The 13,571-nt window shown below is 40.9% G+C and overlaps 1 protein-coding gene across 4 annotated transcripts; it reads right to left on the reverse strand.

Moving 5' to 3' along the window:
- Positions 1 to 231: 231 nt before the first annotated feature.
- Positions 232 to 12,926, reverse strand: LOC113021359 (SWI/SNF-related matrix-associated actin-dependent regulator of chromatin subfamily E member 1-like). 4 transcript variants are annotated; one of them, XM_026165984.2, is made up of 11 exons: positions 12,826 to 12,926; positions 12,243 to 12,300; positions 11,263 to 11,306; positions 10,519 to 10,617; positions 9,075 to 9,167; positions 8,337 to 8,468; positions 7,261 to 7,432; positions 6,953 to 7,125; positions 6,592 to 6,693; positions 6,139 to 6,376; positions 232 to 2,469 (listed from the first exon to the last, which is right to left on the reverse strand). In XM_026165984.2, the coding sequence occupies exons 2-11, from the start codon at positions 12,247 to 12,249 to the stop codon at positions 2,087 to 2,089; spliced, it is 1,443 nt and encodes a 480-aa protein (XP_026021769.1). In that variant the 5' UTR covers positions 12,250 to 12,300; positions 12,826 to 12,926; the 3' UTR covers positions 232 to 2,086. The 4 variants fall into 4 exon arrangements, with proteins under 4 accessions (XP_026021769.1, XP_026021771.1, XP_080156604.1 ...); XM_026165986.2 differs by having other exon boundaries at positions 9,087 to 9,167; positions 12,826 to 12,925; XM_080300478.1 differs by having other exon boundaries at positions 9,087 to 9,167; positions 12,677 to 12,846.
- Between the last annotated feature and the right edge of the window lie 645 nt (positions 12,927 to 13,571).

Genomic DNA, 13,571 nt, shown 5'->3' on the forward strand with positions numbered 1-13,571 from the left:
TAATAGCACGTTTAGAGAACCTTTTCATGATATGCTAATTATTTGAGAAGGACCTGTATATGCTTTCGGTACCAGATTATATCAGTTGCTGAGCCCTCCTCTTAGCAAAACCCACTGGCTCACTCTTAACATCTTTCTCCGAGAGTGAAATTGTCACTAACCTCCTTATCCAGTCTTACTTTCGGGAGACAAACAAAAAAAACAAAACAAAACAAAAAAAAAAAACAGGTGTAGCAGAAAGACAAATCATCTTTATTTGGGTCAACAAGTTCAGACAGTAGAAAAGAAAAATGCAAAAAAAAAAAGAAAAAAAAAGACAGGCATACTACCAAAAAACAGTCCAAGTAAGAAAACAGTCCTTTGAATGCATAAGTGAGGTTACCTGTGCATTTCTCTGGTGAAGTTAGATGCATGTAGTGCCAGCAGGAATCTGTGGTCTAAACAAAAGCCTCGCCTCACAGAGAAGCTTTTACAGGTTAAATGAGCAAAAATTAAATTAACTGAGTACAAGTGTCAGTTCTTTCTACTTAGACTTCAATACAGGGGAACAAATATCCAAGTTAATGTTTTACACTCAAAGCAAGACATGTTATTCAGATTTTTTAAAAATACCCTGGAGATGATCCCATCATTATTTATTTGCTGGGATCTTCATGCGTTTTGTATTGAACTTTAATTTTCCTCATCTCCAGCTATACAAGACCTGCACTCAGATTCATACATGGGTAAGGTTAGTACATAGCCAAACATGCAGAATATGGAAAAATCAATTGATGCTGACTTTACAAGGGTGTGTGTTAAAATGGCATCTGATTCAAGAGTACAAATTACCAAGGTTGCCCTGGATTACACTCGTTTAATAAGGTTCACTAAATCATAAAAGACAAAAAAGTAACAGTAGTAGTTCTGCAAATGAAATTTATCTAGAAAATTGAGGTTTTTCAATAAGTGAGAGCCGAAAATATTGAGGTCCTTTTGTCAGAGCTGGCCCTTTAACATATGTCAGGTTTCTCAAAATGAATCGCAAAATAAAACTCTGCAGTGGTCCAAAAAATAAACAAACATGGAGCGTAACAGCCACAGCATTGAAACCTCTGATGATCATCACAGTTGTGCTGGGAAAACTTGGCTACCAGCCTTCATCTGGTTGTTGAGATTCACCTACTCGCTGCTGCATACCAACAAGCTCAGCCGCTGCAGCACCACAACATCATAGATACACTCACACTGCAGTAATGAAGTGGACAACAGCAGGGAGGTGGTTTCAATGTTGTGACTGGTTGTTAATGTGCTTAATGCATGCAGATGTGTGTGTTTCAACCACATCCTGTCTATACAGTAAGCCTCATCTCAGGTGTTTATTTGAACCATAAGGGGCACGTGGCTGCTTTTTCTCGTTCATCTGAAGCCGTTTCACTCTGAAGTCAGTCGTGATTCAGGTTTGTTTTTGTTAAACCTTTTTATAGTCTTAAAAAAAAAAAAGAGAGAGAAAAAAAAGAAGAAGAAAACAGTGTCACTAACAGATTGATTCACTTCTGACCTCAGTGCTGGGGATACAAACCCTGATGATAAAAGTAAACGGACTTTCAGACTCGGTGGTGCGGTTTGTGCTGAGCAGTTGTTTCACAGCCCTGTGTTATCCTATTTCTGAGTGTGTATCTGATTACTTTAAAAAAAAAAATAACATCAAGTGACCTGATTAGAAAAGAGAAAATGCTCTCACAGTGCCTGGAGCACAAACTCAAAGAGGGCCAGGTGTTGTACTCTTTGGTGACGTTTCAATTAAGTCAGATTATCAGACCAGGCATGCTGAGTAAAGTTACAAGAGGCATACAGAGCTTTAAAGGAAATCCTACTTTCCCTGCGTTTGGTGCAGCTACATGAAGCTGGATGATGAAAATCTACGTCACTCTCGCACTATTTTTTTTTGTATTGACTTTACTTTTACACCTCTCAACCAATCAGTATTTCTCAGCTGTTACAGAGCCACTTCTTCTGCATCACTACAACACTGCTGCTCCATCCAGAGAGGGAGAGCTGCAGCACCAGGAGGACATCTACACCCATCACTGTACAGGCAGCACTACTACATATCGTACTGCTGGCTGCTCTGACTGGGGGTCAGTAGTGGTGGTGGTGGTGGTGGTGGAGGGGTTGCTTCTTCTGAGGGAGGGGCTGGTGCTGCGGCCTCATTAGGATTAGCTGTACTGAGGTTGGCTTCTTGGCCTACAGGTGGGTCTGGGAATGAGCCTGATGCTGCTGCTCCAGGTGGGATGTCTGAGGGTGGAGGAGGCATGCTGTTGCTGCTGCCCCCATCATCACTGGGGGCACTGCTGTTGGGAGTACTGCTCTCCCTGGGGAGCTCAGGGGGAGGTGTTGCTTTATCAGAGGAAGACGATGAAGTATCAGATGGTGGTGGTGGTGGAGCCACCTGGGGGTCTGAAAGCGGCTCTGCAGGTGCGGCCTCATCTAAAGAAAGGAATGGATGCAGATTTGGTATAAACACATCTGATTTAAAAAATAAGCCGTCTTTAAAGACACATGTCATTGACATTTAAAACCTGAATAATGAAGAATAGAATTAAACCACTCTTAAAAGTGCAATATTTGTATAAACGATGTTTAATGCTGTGTCCACTAAACTCTGCTCAGTTTTGATTAATTTTACTTGAGATGTTGCTAAAACTCAACTAAAACTAAAGTAATAGTAGCTGTACCTGACATTTACAGCAGTTTCAATCCAATCCAGTTTTATCGAAATCGAAAACAACAGTCACCTCAAAGCGCTGTACAAGCACTAAAGCACTTTGAGAGGTCAGTAGAAGTATTGTGTCAACAACATCTACGTACTAAACAGTTTTCATAAATGTTAACCTATCATGCAGCACATTAGCTAGCTGTTTAACTATTAGTAATAAGCTGACAGCCATGTTAGCCATTAGCAACATTTACAATTTGGAGTAATTAAAAAAGCCTTTTCATTCATTCTGTTGGTCCCACAATTCAGTCAATACAAATAATGAAGGCATTATAGTACACATCAAAGGTGCGGAGTCATAACTGGGTAACGTCCCAGTAAATCTGATTTAAATGTTCATTGCTACTTGTGAGCTCTGCAAAATTAATAAAACAGTTAAAGAAAAAAATTAACTCCACTGACCAAACCTATCTACAGTGGGGCAAAAAAGTATTTAGTCAGCCACCGATTGTGCAAGTTCCCCCACCTAAAATGATGACAGAGGTCAGTAATTTGCACCAGAGGTACACTTCAACTGTGAGAGACAGAATGTGAAAAAAAAAAAAAAAATCCATGAATCCACATGGTAGGATTTGTAAAGAATTTATTCGTAAATCAGGGTGGAAAATAAGTATTTGGTCAATAACAAAAATACAACTCAATACTTTGTAACATAACCTTTGTTGGCAATAACAGAGGTCAAACGTTTACTATAGGTCTTTACCAGGTTTGCACACACAGTAGGGCTGCTCAATTAATCGAATTTTAATCACGATTACGATCTGGGCTTTCAACGATCATTAAAAATGACTGAGCCGATTATTAGCCCCTCCCTCATTTATCCGCGACACCTTAAAGGCCGGTCCGTGAAAATATTGTCGGGCATAAACCGTCCGTGGCGCAAAAAAGGTTGGAGACCGCTGATTAAGAGGACCCGAGGGAAGCTTCAGTGAACTTCAGTGGTGTTGCACACTATTTTATATTATTTTTTTAAAGTCATTGTTAACCCTTTAAAGCCGGTCAGAGCTGCACGCTCCGTTTTGCGTAACTATTGTTAAATCCCTGTAGAACCTGAACTGTGTAAGCTAGTGCAATAATTTGTTTTGCATATGAAACCGGAGGAGTTGTACTTACATCTTATGCCATCAGCTTGTCCTCGGTCACGGTTTGCTTCCACATATAGCTTTGCAAAAACTGCATAAAAAGCGCTTGCAGGAACAAAAACATAATATTCCAGAAACACGCTTTGCCGTTCCTATCAGCTGTTCGTAACACTTCCCACAGTGAAATGATGCACATGCTGTTTTCTTTGCAAATTTGCATCATAGGATTGTTTTTTGTTTTTCCTGCAGTATATAAAAATTGCTGTATCTCCAAAATAAAACTATGAAGACACTCAAAATAAATTTCCTGTGGTGGGAAACTATTTTTTGCAACTTTATTGTATTTAAAGTTTTGAGGGATAAACCTCTTAAATTTCTCCAAGTAGAAATATATGTAAACAAAACAAAAGCGATTTTCAATTTTTTTTGTAGTTTATTGCACTTTTTTGCACTTTATGTAATTACTATGGACTTAATGCATACATATTATTAAAATATGGGCTATAACAGTTGTATTGATGTATAGCAACTTGAAATGCTCCCACAAATGGCACTACAGCATGTAAAAAAATAATAAAGGGTTAAATAAATATCGTCAAATAATCGAGATCTCAATTTCAGTGAAAATAATCGTGATTATCATTTTTGCCATAATTGAGCAGCCCTAACACACAGTAGCTGGTATTTTGGCCCATTCCTCCATGCAGATCTTCTCGAGAGCAGTGATGTTTTGGGGCTGTCGCCGAACAACACGGACTTTCAACTCCCGCCACAGATTTTCTATGGGGTTGAGGTCTGGAGACTGGCTAGGCCACTCCAGGACTTTCAAATGCTTCTTACGGAGCCACTCCTTTGTTGCCCGGGCGGTGTGTTTTGGATCATTGTCATGTTGGAAGACCCAGCCTCGTTTCATCTTCAAAGTTCTCACTGATGGAAGGAGGTTTTGGCTCAAAATCTCACGATACATGGCCCCATTCATTCTGTCCTTAACACGGATCAGTCGTCCTGTCCCCTTGGCAGAAAAACAGCCCCATAGCATGATGTTTCCACCCCCATGCTTCACAGTAGGTATGGTGTTCTTGGGATGCAACTCAGTATTCTTCGTCCTCCAAACACGACGAGTTGAGTTTATACCAAAAAGTTCTACTTTGGTTTCATCTGACCACATGACATTCTCCCAATCCTCTGCTGTATCATCCATGTGCTCTCTGGCAAACTTCAGACGGGCCTGGACATGCACTGGCTTCAGCAGCGGAACACGTCTGGCACTGCGGGATTTGATTCCCTGCCGTTGTAGTGTGTTACTGATGGTGACCTTTGTTACTTTGGTCCCAGCTCTCTGCAGGTCATTCACCAGGTCCCCCCGTGTGGTTCTGGGATCTTTGCTCACCGTTCTCATGATCATTTTGACCCCACGGGATGAGATCTTGCGTGGAGCCCCAGATCGAGGGAGATTATCAGTGGTCTTGTATGTCTTCCATTTTCTGATGATTGCTCCCACAGTTGATTTTTTCACACCAAGCTGCTTGCCTATTGTAGATTCACTCTTCCCAGTCTGGTGCAGGTCTACAATACTTTTCCTGGTGTCCTTCGAAAGCTCTTTGGTCTTGGCCATGGCGGAGTTTGGAGTCTGACTGTTTGAGGCTGTGGACAGGTGTCTTTTATACAGATGATGAGTTCAAACAGGTGCCATTCATACAGGTAACGAGTGGGGGACAGAAAAGCTTCTTACAGAAGACGTTACAGGTCTGTGAGAGCCAGAGATTTTCCTTGTTTGAGGTGACCAAATACTTATTTTCCACCCTAATTTACGAATAAATTCTTTACAAATCCTACCATGTGAATTCATGGATTTTTTTTTTCACATTCTGTCTCTCACAGTTGAAGTGTACCTCTGGTGCAAATTACTGACCTCTGTCATCATTTTAAGTGGGGGAACTTGCACAATCGGTGGCTGACTAAATACTTTTTTGCCCCACTGTATATACAGTGAAACTGCTTTGAACGACTCCTCCATCAACCCAGTGGCTATCAGGTGGATTATGATTGTACTTAAATCCAAACAAGTTTTAAGATTTAAAGCGTTTTATCCAACATGCCTTATTCACACAAGCACTTTCCATCTATATTTAAATATTTTCAAAAATTCTCACACATTGATGGATGAATCTTGGGGATTGTATTTTTCCCAAGGATATTTGGCTTGCAGAATGAAGCACCCAAGGATAGACTCACCAACCAGACACCCTCCCCACCCCCACCCCCCTGTGTATGTCTTTGTGTCCCCCCCACTGGTACCTGTCTCCATTGGTGTAGGTTTGTCCTCCTCCTTGGTCCCTGAGGTGGGGCTAGCATTAGTGCTGCTCTTCTCTGCAGCTTTGTTTCCAGCAGCCTCCTGTTGCTGTTGAGCAGCTTTCTCTGCCTGCTCAGCGGCCTCCCGCTCCCGCTCCTCTGCACGGCGCCTTGCTGCCTCTTCAGCGGCAGCCATCTCTGCTGCTAGTTTCTCCATATCCACTTCCACCTTCTGACTGCACAGCTGGAAACACACAAGACTCAATTAAACAAAATGAATTTAAAAAGTTGCAAATGTCATAAGACTGAAGGCAAAGGGAAAGTAGTAGGCCTACACTTACAACACAACAGTCTGTGGTGACAAATTTCTATCTAAAGGGATATTTAGTCATCTAGAAATAAAGCTCTTCCTTCCTACACACTCAGCTCTCTCTAGGTAAATAAACAGTGCTGCTTTACCCGCTTCAGCTCAGTATTGAATGAGTCAGTAGTCTCCAGAAAACGTCTTTTCTTGTCTTGATGGCGGTCCTCGATCTGAAGAAGTTCAGCTTCAAGTTTCCTCTGAAATCACAAGCAATCAATCAGCAGGAATAGATCCTTCCTTTTAAATGTGAAACAGTTTATAAAACTAGTGCAACTACTTTTGGTTGTAAGCAAAAATCTTGTCACAAGGAAGCCAATCCCATTTGAGGAATGCACATTTATATTAAAGTGTAAACAATGCTTTTGAAGTCAGTTTGAGTAATATTAACACCACATTAGCTTTACAAGCTAAAAAACAAAGTAACAAAATGGAAGCAAAAATGTCCTGCTAACATACCTGGTGCACCATAAGAGACTGAACCTGCCTCTTGAGGACCTGCATGCGGGCTGTGGTGACCACAGAGCGGACGTCGGGCACCACAATCTCACTGAGGATGTCACTAATGAGCCGGTGGTTTCTCTGGAAGCGAGCTGCTGCTGTGTGCTTCACTGAGAAACCATCATCATAATCTAGGTGGAGCGAAAAGACAAGATGGGCAGAACCATGACGAGGACAGACAGACAGGTCAGTGTTTATTTTAAGCGCATTACATTACATTGTGAAGCCATGATTAAAAATCATAGATAGCTTCATAATTAACCTACCATCAGGATCTTCAGCAGGCTGAATGCTCATGTACGGCTCTCCTTTGTCCATACGTGACTGCCTCTGCCTGCTCTCCTCCTCCATTGCCGCCTCAGCCCGGTTCTTGGCGTTGATGTAGGCCAAGTAGGCAGGTGAGTTGTGGTAGGCCTTCAAAGAATCATTGTACTCAATCTAAGAGGAAGAGGGACAGGAAAAGAAAACAAGCCCTTTAAAACAACTCTGATCATTTCTTATTTTTCAATGCAGGGATTCTTTAGTTGTCACTTCTACAACTGCTGTTGAACTGCCAACATGTAAAGAAGGTATCCAAGAGCAACGGGTTACTTACAAAAGAAATTTAGGCTACGTTCACACTGCAGGTCTTAATGCTCAGTTCCGATTTTCTTGTCTGCTTGTTCACACTACAAATAAAATGTGACAGCAAACGTGCTCTAGTGTGAACCCTCAAAGCGGCCCGCATGCGCAAAAGAAGATGTCACACACAACGCGCGCTGTTTAGACCCAGACCAAACAGTATTGTTTGACTGATGGCCCTTAACATAAAGACTTGCTTCGGACTTTACGTTTCCCAATTTTGCTTTAAGTTATAAAGTTATTTTGTTATTTACATATGGCCTAATGATGACCCTTATTGCTGTTTTAGAGAGGAGCGGTGCTTCAAAGGATAGTTGCAGATTTCTGTCAGAATCTGCAGATTATACAGTACAAACAAAATGTTCACGTTTCTCCAACGTTGACTTCCAAACAGTTTCACTAACATCTACACTGGATGACCAGGAAGCGTTCACGATGTCTTCTCGGGCACGTCTCCGGCGCTGATAATTGGCGTCTGTCTTGTATCAGTGATGCAAAAGGCGGATTTAATGTGACATGACCATTCAAACAACAGTCGCTTTCTAAAACATCAGATATGTATCGGATTCAGTACCACATACGAAAGTGACCCAGATCGGATTTGTGCTGTTCACGCTAGCATACCATGATAGGATATGGGTCGCATAGGGTCAAAAAAGTCGGATTTGATGCGCTTTCGCCTGCAGTGTGAACGTAGCCTTAGACTCTTGCTCCTCCTTACCTTCTCAGCCTCGTACTCATTAAGGTAGTCCTGCTTCTCTTCATCACTCAGGTCCCTCCACATGCCCCCAATAATCTTTCCAATCTCCCACAGCTTTAGGTCTGGGTTGGAAGCCTTTACTTGGTCCCATACCTTTCATATTCACATCAAAACACACACACACACACACACACACACACACACACACACACACACACACACACACACACACACACGCAGGATCAAATGACATTGACTGTTACAATACAAAGGAAATACGGGAAGCAAAGTACAGAGGTAAGAAACAGTGGATGAAATTATTAGTAAGGAAAAGCATAACTACTTAAGTGCTGCAAGAAGGCATGATGGAAAATATTCACTTATATATGGAATTCAATTTTTTTCTAAATGCAGGATCCTTTAGATCACATTTTGTTTTTGAGCATACAGTGTTAAAATTACAGCTCTGAAACTAGAGAAAAGCAGGCAAGAGATGAGCCTATAAGGGGGAAAAATAGAGTGCCAGGGACAGATTATCCCCGTAAGAGGAAACATATGGAGATGTAGCAATTTTGCATGTTGACAAACACAGAAGGCTACTGTGAGTCAACGGAAACAAAGTGGAGAGCCTCCACTAGGTGGCTGAGGTGGTGGTGAGGCGTCATGGCTTGGCTGTTTCCCACCCTCAAACCCCTGCCAGCTTTTCAGGGGGATGGGAGGACAAGCAGTAAAAGCAGACACCGTGGATGGGTGTCTTACCTTCCTGCTTACCTTCCGGCTGTACCGCATGTATGGCATCAGTGGCTTGTCTGGTGGTTTGGGAGGCTTTGGGACGGTGATGCCCGAGGAGTTCTGTGGAAAGAAGGAGAGAGGGGGCACAAAGAAGAAGGAGGAAAAAGTATGAATGGAGAGATGGAAGGTATGAAGCCAAAGGGAAACAAACAAACAAGGGCCAGGTTTAGAGAGTGAACAGAAAAAACAAAAACTATCATAAAACATCTGCTGATTATGATCTGATATGGTTTGTGGAAAAGGTAAAACAACAGATGTGAATGTAAACATGACAATACACAATACTGAAATGTTCCTTAATGCTTTCATACAGTCAGATAAAAACAATTTTGATGTGTTAAGATGTTCTACAAGCCAAAGAATGGCTTTAAGTGTTTCAGAGCATCTCTATAAGGCAAATGATGTTTAGATGTTTCACAGGCTGCTCATTTACATTACTATCACCCCCTAACTGGTGATGCAGAAAATGTTTTTTTTTGTTTTGGCTGTTCACTTTGGTTTTGTTACAAAAAAAATGAAATTCCAACATTGTCTTTATTTTGGGATTGGAATTATAGAGGATTACGTGTGAACAAATCAAGCTGCCAGCTCTGATGTGTGTTAATGTTAGAAAACAGCACCACTGACTGAGTGCACAATGAGTGGGAAAATAAATAAATTTTCAAAGTGAACAGTTTCCTGTAGCATTGCTTTCTCGGTGTTTTGTTCTGCTGTAATATATCTTGTTTTATGCAAGTGCACTCAGAGCCTGAAGGAAAAAACCTTGTTTAACAAAAGGTTGGCAACTACTGTTGTGATACAAGTTATCTCAGATTCGGTTTTAGGTTGTGCTGAAAGAACTAGCAACGTTTGGCTAATTTGGCAAGGGCAAAACATCTTTTGAAGATAATTCAAACAATAAAGGAACACATTCACCACAAAGGTAGTGTTTTGCCTATGCCACCATGCACACCCACAGGAAGGCTTGTGTTCTAGTCCGACAAGAGCAGATCTACTTTCTATCTGACTTGATTACTGCAGTGCAGGAACTGTTGAGGCCGGATTGGTCACATTGAAAACGTTTTATTCCCCCCCCCCAGGTCAATATGAAAATAAATCTTATTCCGTTTATATTTTTTTCCAAAAGCAGAGCTGTCATCGAATGTTACGTTCCAACTGACATCACATCTTACTTTTTTTTTTAATGCATTAATTTGTTTTTTCAACACACATTTATGCACGCAACTGAAGCTCTTTAAAGCTGCAAGTCATATATTCAGTTTCCCCACTTCAATATACAGTCTAAGCCTTTCTTACAATCCTATCATTCTTCTCATACCTGGGCCCTTTATTCAATCCAAAACATTTACTTGTGCTTTACACTTTCTGTTACATTTAATTTGTTTTTCAAATCGCTCCATCAATTCATTACCCTGCTGGAGCCTCCGGAGCTCCCTCCCAGTCGGAGGTTGTTGTAGGCCAGATGGCTGTAAGGGTTGTAGCCCACAAACCCTGGGGTGGAAGGCATTTGCTGATGGAAGACAAATGAGACAAAACACGAATGAGAAATGGCTCACACACAAGAGGAGGAAGAGGGATAAACATAAATAAGTGAAAAGGAGGGGGAAACATGAAAATACATGTATATATAGATATATATATGTTGACTTTTTGATTTGTTTGTTCCATGATCTTATCATGCAAGGCAAAAAAGGCAACTGGATGGCATTAAGAATTAGTGCACAACAAAAACTTATTTAACTGAGTGTGTATCAGCAGATTTCAGCTCTACACAGTGCTTTGCACTGCATCTGAATGTAAGGAAATGAAAAGCATCAAAACAAGCATGTATTCTGTTACTTCACATATGTCTACTAATAACATCAGCCAAGGTAGATTCTGCAAAGCTCTTCAGTCAAATAACAAACTAACTTGATCCCCATCAGTAATCTCAAACACCTTTGGTGCAAGACCTAAAAAAAAAACGTGTGGCATGACAGGAAAAAGGGGTGAAAGCGATGATAGAGAACTGAAGAACAAGGTTTGTGGCAACCTTGGCACGTTCACACATTAAAGATTTAAAGGAAAGTAACAAAGAAAAGAAGCAAAAAAATAACATGGCCCTTGGCTGCTAAACCATGAACACTAAGACTGGTGCTAAAAGTGGGACACTTACTGTTGTTGGGGCAGGGGGAGGGGGAGGAGCGTAGGATGGTCGTTCTGTTCAAAGTTTAAAAAAAAAAAAAGAGAAAAAGAAAAAAAATGTTAGTCAATCCTTGCATACCTGCTCTGTACAAATGACATGTTTTCCCTGCTGTTTACTTTTGCCTGACAATAATACCACTTGAGTGTGAACAGTGAGGGTTCTTCCTAACTGTCTACTGTGAAAGTACTTCAGCCCCATTTTTCACTCCTCTGCATCATGAATGTCTGAAAAGAGATGCACTTCTATATGAGGTAATCCAACTGACTGCTGCTGTCACCCAGGTACATTTTGCAATTCAGTATTACTTTCAGTTTTCAGCCATAGACAATTCCTTATTTTTACATTTCCATTAATGCCAAAAAACTAGATCTGTAGCATTTCACTTTATCGACCAGCCTGTGCTGGTCCTGAGTGTTACTCTGATGCTCTTCTGGGTCTTAACTGTCAGTTGTACATTTTCAAACTCCACCACTGTGTTCTGCATCTCAAGTCCAGAGTCCTCATTTCACTGCAACGTCAAACTCAATGTGACCGCAGAGCAGAACAAAGGCTACCATCACTATCTCCAGTTTGAATCAGTTGACTTTGAGTCTATACAAAACACGAGGAACTGACTAAAGAGGCAGATAGTACATATAGGACACAAATCTGATTCTATGAGAAATAGTGCAACTGTACACACTCTTCAATATTGTTTTTATTGAAAAGTCCACCGATCTAGACAGCATGACACTATGAAGCATGGCAACCTAAAGCTTAAAATTCTGCATGACGGCATCCTATGTGCAAAAACAGCGCAAAAATGTGCTTTATGTTATCTGAGTCCCTTACTTAATGAAATAGTATTCCTACATATTTTCCCCAGTGTACTGGTCGCATATATATATGAACCATAGAATGAGACAGGTGTTGGCATATAAAGGATATCAATGACTGATTTATTTACTTACTTGACATCGCAGCTGAGGAGCGGCCTATGGAATGGAGGCTATTTTCATGCTGGTTAAGCTGAAGAGGGAAACATAAAGAGAAAGGAACTCAACTACAGTCCACTTTGTAGTTTTGGCGTAGAACGAGGAAGAAGAAAAAAGCACCGGTAAATGAGCGGATAACAACAACAATGGCTGACTGGGTTAGCATTAGCTTACAAGGCCTACTAGCTAAACTCGCCGACACCAAAACCTCTTTGTCCCATATTCGTACGAGTTATCCATCGAATTTAATGGCTCTAGGTCCAAACAATAAAAGTAAGCAAACACGAATATGCTTTCATTCAAAACTATGTGACACTTTTAAAGAGCAAAACGCTTAAGCGACGTCAGTATAAGCCTTGCTGTTAAAGCTAGGTTAACGAAGAAGTCACCAGCTCCCGCTATCAACCAACATCAATTAATCAACCAGCCCAAGTTTCCTCTGGCACATGAAAATGTTTTCCCGCTTCTTCCCCGAAGTTACAAAATGCAACAGTGACACTTTTTAAAATATAAATACGTGCATATATTTATATATACACGCATGCTGGGAACAACATACAGCAATTCACTTAACCGTCCTTTGTTCCCTCTGTAGGGCCGCTTGTTCCGCCTCTCACGCACACACCGGAAATGATATTTTTCAAGCAGGTCGTCCGACGGATAAGAAATGAGCATTTCATAATAAAAGTATATTTGTGTTAAAATACTTTTTTTTCATGTATTTAAAATATCCCAACATCCAAACTATTAATTTTTGTATTCCAAACCACTTAAAAGTATGTGTAAACCGTGGAAGATATTGATGTATCTTCTTGCCAGAAAAGCGAAACCATCAAATGCCTTAAGCCAGGATAAAGGCCAGCAGGGGGAGATTCCTGTGGTTGTAAGACAGAAGGATTTATTAGTCAATCCTTTAACCAGTGAGTCTGTGTTTAAAAGAGTTCTGTCATCCCTGTGATATTACCCTAAGTTGGGGAAGTCCTGTTGTGAAGCTAGTTGGTTTTCTGAAAATGGACTTGATCTCAGTGTGACACCTCATGCTCTTTGTTCTTCATGGCTGACAAGCCATTAGCCAGTGAATGTACTCTGGTTTAGCCATCTTTGTGACATCAAATAAATATTATAATTTACAAAATAAAATTAATGTCCCATTCAATAAGAGGTAACACCAGCAACAGAGCCAGTTATCAGGAAACTATCTCTTGACGTCATACAGTACACAACCTGCGAAACCAGAATCGATGCCCACTGTTGGTCATTAGAAAAAAACACATTCACTATTCAGATCTGGAAGCTACATCCATC

Source organism: Astatotilapia calliptera, chromosome 4 (genome assembly GCF_964374335.1).
Source record: "Astatotilapia calliptera chromosome 4, fAstCal68.1, whole genome shotgun sequence".
Classification (NCBI taxonomy): domain Eukaryota; kingdom Metazoa; phylum Chordata; class Actinopteri; order Cichliformes; family Cichlidae; genus Astatotilapia; species Astatotilapia calliptera.

Coding starts and splice junctions, on each gene's coding strand:
- LOC113021359 (XM_026165984.2), bottom strand. Junction 9,168..10,518: donor GCTCCGGAGGCTCCAGCAGG/GTAATGAATTGA, acceptor TTCTTTCCACAG/AACTCCTCGGGCATCACCGT. Junction 2,470..6,138: donor ACCTACACCAATGGAGACAG/GTACCAGTGGGG, acceptor TCCTTTCTTTAG/ATGAGGCCGCACCTGCAGAG.